Below are 6,000 nucleotides of genomic sequence, written 5' to 3' on the forward strand. Positions count from 1 at the left end.
ATTGGGATATAACTGAGACCAGAATCAGGCCCAATATGTTTATTCATCTGAGCAAAGTCTTTAGCTGGATGTGTGTCTGATTAAACAAACCCCTCATTTGGGCTAATTAAAAATATTTTCATACAGCTCCTTTGAAAGAAAGAAAGAAAGTTACTTTCCTGGGCCAGGAAGTTAGAAATGGCAAACTATTAGCAGCAATAAAATGTCAGTAAGCAGGCAATATGTTTTAGGTGTTAAGAGCTTTGAGACTCTGTTAGCAAGAGAGCATCAAGGGAGTCATATGGGATAGCTTTGTGTGTGCCCTAAGGATCACATCACAGGATGCTGTTACTTTCACTTAAGAAATTTTGTTTTATGTATATTACATTTTTACAGCCTGTAACTACATCTAGTTTAAAAAGCCCAAGGAAAAATCCCCACCATGCAATTATTTAAACTGTTCTTGCTGTATTGTCCGAGCCTTCTTTGAGATTAGGGCTTCAATTCTGCAAAGATTTATGCATGGATTAAATTTTGCTGGTGAAGTTTATATGCCTTCATTTCAGTGCGACTATTCATGTGCATAAAATTAGGCATATGGGTAAATCTTTGTAGGATTAGCATTAATCTGTTAAAAAATAAATACATTTGCATTTATCAACTATTGTACAAGTGATTAGAGTCTAAATTGACTCCTTCTGAACATTTGAGAGAGGCATCAAATAAATCTGAGATTGCCTTCCATTAGTCAGAATAGTTACTGAGTGATTCTGTGCGAACACTTCTTGCAAAAAGAGGTTGAGAAACTATATTTGCAATCAAAATTTTGGAGTACTGGAAAAAGTAAGCTCCGAACTGGCAGACTGAAACAGATGTATTAGATATACACATTTATTCACTTAAAATAAAAAGAATGAAAGGATGCTTAAGAGGAGAGAGGCATGTTTTATTTTCATGAGTTACAGTGACTATACCCATCAGTTAACAGCCATAAATCAGTAAAGCAGTCACTGCAAAAATTTGAATGCAATGTTTGTACTATCTTTAAAGGAGGAGCTATGATACCATTGCAAATTTTATACTTCATTATTATAAAATATATTAGTACCCAATATGCACAAATATTGCTTCAGTTACACTTTTAAATATTTAACAGCAGATGAGGAACATAACCAGAGTAGTCCAGGACTGCTATCATAATGAAAATGGTCCAATGGTTAAAACATATGGCATTGAGATGACTCTCAGGCCTGTGCTCTTTATTATCCCATGTTTTACTCTCAGGTCATCTAAGTGCCTCATTTTCTTCACTTGTAAAATATTACCACATGAGACTGGGGATTCCTAATTCACGCATGTTTGTGAAATGCGAAAAAGGGGCATGTGCGTACACCTGTCTGTATAAGGGACGTGAAAGGAGACCAAGTTAAAGGGGTCAGCAGAGATTGTCCATCAAGGCCTTGAAACTTAGGACAAGAAGTTTCAACTATATGCGCTGCAAAGTAGAAACCCAGTAACCTGGCCTATGACAACTGTGTTATTAAAATAAATCTTAAAAATAAATTAAGAATAGGTGTATTATTCAGAATGTGAGTCTGATTTAACACAAAGAAAAAAGTGCACAATTTAAATTTGGTTCTCAAATAGTTTCCTACAAGGGAAGACCAACCATCTTAAAGGGAATTTAGAAGAAGAGAAATGGTTTTGAAAAATTAGTTTTTATTTTTAAATCCCAACAGAATTTTAATAAAATAACCTTGCTAGTGTGTATTTTGTTTTTATAAATGGATTTTTTTAATGAAAAAGACTGTCCACAATCTTTATATGGAGAAAGATAACCCTGAACTTTTTTTTCTGATGTCACAGTTCCAGAGTAATCTATGTCTTTGACTCCTCACTCATTCTCTCTGTGGGCAGAGACCAAGCCTCATAGGGACCAAGATATAGCTACATTAGCCTAGCTGTTCCAGCATAACGCCCTAGTGTGTAAATACAACTAACATCAGCAGAAGAACTTTTTCTGAACTCCTCTCCACAGCCCACACCTCCTTGAACTAAGTTAGCTGGTTGACGGAAGCATTCTTCTGCGAACTTAACTCTGTCCACACTCGGGGTTAGGCTGGCATAGTTATGTCGTCAGGAGTGTGTTTTTTTACATTACTGACCAATGTAGCTGTGTTGGCCTGACTTTTAAATCCTCAAATCATAGGACTGGAAGGGACCTTGAGAGATCATCTAGTCCAGTCCAGTGCACTCATGGCAGAACTAAGTATTATTTAGACTGTCCCTGACAGGTATTTGTGTAACGTGCTCTGAAGCATCTCCAATTATGGAGATTCCACAACCTCCCTAATCAATTCATTCCAATGCTTAACCACCCTGACAGGAAGTTTTTCCTAATGTCCAACCTCAACCACCCTTCCTGCATTTTAAGCCCATTGCTTCTTGTCCTATCCTCAGAGGTTAAGGAGAACAATTCTTCTCCTTCCTCCTTGTAACAACCTTTTATGTGTTTGAAAAAATTGGATTTGTTTAGTCTGAGAAAGAGACGACCGAGAGGGGACATGATAACACTTTTCAATCTTCCCTCACAGGTCATGTTTTCTAGACCTTTAATCATTTTTTGTTGCTCTTCTCTGGACTTTCTCCAATTTGTCCACATCTTTCCTGAAATGTGGCCCCCAGAACTGGACACAATACTCCAGTTGAGGCCTAATTAGCGCAGAGTAGAGAAGAATTATTTTTTGTGTCTTGCTTACAACACTCCTACTAATACATCCCAGAATGATGTTCGCTTTTTTTGCAACAGTGCTACACTGTTGACTCATATTTAGCTTGTGGTCCACTCTGACCCCCAGATCCTTTTCCGCAGTACTTCATCCTAGGCAGTCATTTCCCATTGTGCATGTGTGCAACGGATTGTTCCTTCCTACGTGAAGTACTGTGCATTTGTCCTTATTGAATTTCATCCTGTTGACTAAGTAGACTAAGTCAAAGATACAGTCTGCTTCTCTCTCTCTCTCTCCAGTGTCTCTCTCTCCCTTCCCCTACCCATTTCCCCAGGCTGCTCTTTTTAATGGCTTTCAAGTTCTTTGTTTCAGTCTCCTGCTTGTAGATCCCGTGAGGTTAGAAGCTGGGATCTTCACCTTCACACCTCCAAGGATCAGCCAGACTCCTGATTCCATACCGGTGGAGATAAACTTCAAAAGAATTAATATTTCACTTGTGCATTTGAGTATCAGCAATGTGGTGAGCTTCAGCCACTACTTGGTTGCCTGTGGAGAACTCCAGCAGGAATTAACTCTTAGAGTACATCTTCACTGCACAGCTAATCTGAGCATCTGAGCTACAAAAGAAGGAGCTAGTCAAATTCTATCCTTAGGTACATCTCTGCAACTTCATTAAGATCTATGGCATTACAAAGATGTCACCAAGTGCTGAATTTGGCTCTTTAATTCTCAGATAGAAAGTCAGCCCATGTGGACACACATCTTAAGAAAAGCCACTTTTTGTTGCAAAACAGCGACATCCACTGGCAGCAACCGTTAAATACCTGGTTGTTCCAGTTAGGTTTTACTTGATAATTGTGTTGTTAACACATCTTTCTTAAAGAAAATGTATTATAAAAAATGTCATTTAGTGCAATTCCTTACCTGCTGCATCATCACTACTCTCTGAGTTTTCAGCATTTGTGGGACTATCTGTTCTTGGATTACCGGGGACATAGCCTTCAGGAGGGAGACTTACTGTGTATAACTTTGGAAGCAGGATTTCATTTTCTCTACCTGTAAGGTAAAAACAAAGTGTCTGTCTATTGATTTTGGCATAGATTTGCTCATACAAGTTTTTCACCCATGCATAGACACAATGGCGATAGGACATCTAGGAAAACCGGTCAAAAAGATAGAGAGCATTTCAAAGAAGGAGAATTGTCAAATTATTTTGTAAACAACTGGGATGAACAAACTATGGAGGTTAAATTTTGTGGTTGCTAAAGAACAATCAGAGAGGACCCTGAAGTTATTCTGAAACGTGTTGTCCCTATTTTCAGAGCTTTCCTTCTAAGCTTTGGAAGAAGTGTCCCCCACAATGAGCCATTTTAGTTATATTTTTTTAAAACTGCCTTACTTCCTCCCCCTTTGAATGAAATGAACACTTTTTTAAGTGTTTGTTAAAAAATGGATGGAGAGTAATAAATTCTTTCCCATCAGTAGAGACAACAATGAAGCAATAGGAACAAGTGGGGTTCTACTGCCCCCGTTTGGAGAGACTTCTCAGATGTGGCTGCAGCTCTGAAAGGTTCACAGAGAATCTGAAAACCACCACCAGGCCAGGTCTGAATAGTTCCGTTCACAATGGCAGTCTGGGTTGGCTCAGCTCTGTGCAGAATTGTGTGGGAGGAGAGTGCCCAGCAAGTCACTGTTCTCCATTTACATATCTTTTATAGGAAAGATTTGTGGTGGTGGTGTTGGCAGCACCTCTTAAAATAGCCACTTTAGAGAATGGGAAGGTTAGCTTTGTTCAGCAGCTCACAAGAGCAGAGGACTGAAAGGACAGGGACATGGGTGAGAGTGAGAAGCTGAGCTGTGGGTCAGTAACCATACAGCATCCCTGAGCTTCAATTGGAGGAAACCATTCCATTTCAATACACCGAGGGCTAGACTTGCATTTGTCCAAATGCCAAGTTTGGAGTGACTACAGGAGGAATTGTACTGAGGGTGGACAATCCTTCCCTGAGGTCCAGGAGGCTCAGGAAGTCGCACCATTGTTCTGAATGATACAATGTATTCTCTCTACAGCCAGCTGTCTCTGCAAACTGTGAGGGGCAGAACCTTGGCTCTACTTCTCTGTTCTTTTGGACTGATTTGTGCCCTTAGGGTAAGAGAAGGACCAGTACATATGATCCTGAAATGCAGACACTGCCAATGTGGTTGTCAGGTGCAGGGGATTTGGGTAAGGGGGTGTCTTTTCTCCCTGAACCCAGTACTAAACTGCAGCAGTCAGGGCTGTCACTATTGTTATGCAATGATGGTATTTTTACTATTTGGATATCTAGAAAAGGAACACATTGCTGAGGATGCACTCTTCCAAGATCAAATTGCTTTGATTAGGATATCAACCAGGTCAGCTGTTGATTAGCTGAAAGGCAAGTACACAGATCGCTGAACCACGCAGTTGGTCATGTCTCATATAAAATACTCTTTAAAAATAAAGAAACTTCAGTATGATTTGTGGTGCTATATCTCAGCAATAAGGACATTTCAGAGAGTTCAAGGTTTCAGAAAAGCTGTATCACAGTTCCATGCATCATCAGGATGCAACCATTTATTTCTGACAGCATGTTGGAAAATAATTTGCTTTTTTGAGCAAGCCAGAACATTTGACAGACACTGATTAAAATCTTTTCGTTTTAAAGGCTAACAAAGGGAAACAAGGAAATAATGATATAAGATATAAACTAATTAATTATACACTCTGGAAAAAAAAAACCCACCAAAATTAATTTTAAACTATTCTTCAGTGAATTCATTTCATTACTCTGATGCCAAAACCTTGAACTGCCAGTACTTGGGGCTGATTTTTCTCCACCAGTGTTGATTAAGGATGAAGTGTTAATCGGTGCTAGAATTAAAAGACAAGGACATCTGAATGTTCTTAAATATGTTACACTCTATTGAAAAATATCAATGTTTGCTAATTTTTCAGTGCAATGTTCTTGGATACTTTGGATTTGATTCTTACAAAAAAATTTTTTACTCAAAATATTAAATAAAATTTGCAAGGTCATTTTGAATGTCAATATTTTGACTCCAGAGTGCTATTACATAACAATAAGATTTCAGCACTTACAGTTGCTGATAGATATGCAAGAAGAAAGACTAACATGTCTAATGGTTGAAGAAATTCCATTGAGTTAATTGTGATGACAGCTACTTCCTCATATTGATTTAAAGTAAACTGCAGCACCAACATCACAGGAATCTCAAACCTTTCTAGAAAAATATATTTTTTTGTGAACGT

At 38.5% G+C, this 6,000-nt stretch overlaps 1 protein-coding gene across 5 annotated transcripts in view; it reads right to left on the bottom strand.

The window, feature by feature from the left end:
• Positions 1 to 6,000, bottom strand: part of ERICH1 (glutamate rich 1) — a 121,960-nt gene that overhangs the window by 54,597 nt on the left and 61,363 nt on the right. For 4 of the 5 annotated variants that reach the window (XR_012655486.1, XR_004376183.2, XM_032798252.2 and 1 more), the window contains exon 3: positions 3,633 to 3,764. The exons of the other annotated variant lie outside the window; for it this stretch is intronic. Coding sequence is in view for 2 of the 4 variants with exons in the window: in XM_032798252.2 (XP_032654143.1) it covers positions 3,633 to 3,764 (132 nt within the window). In the remaining 2 variants the exon portion in view is untranslated. The remainder of the gene's footprint in view (positions 1 to 3,632; positions 3,765 to 6,000) is intronic. 5 annotated transcript variants of the gene reach the window in all.

This window comes from Chelonoidis abingdonii, chromosome 3 (assembly GCF_003597395.2).
Source record: "Chelonoidis abingdonii isolate Lonesome George chromosome 3, CheloAbing_2.0, whole genome shotgun sequence".
In the NCBI taxonomy this organism is placed as follows: Eukaryota; Metazoa; Chordata; order Testudines; family Testudinidae; genus Chelonoidis; species Chelonoidis abingdonii.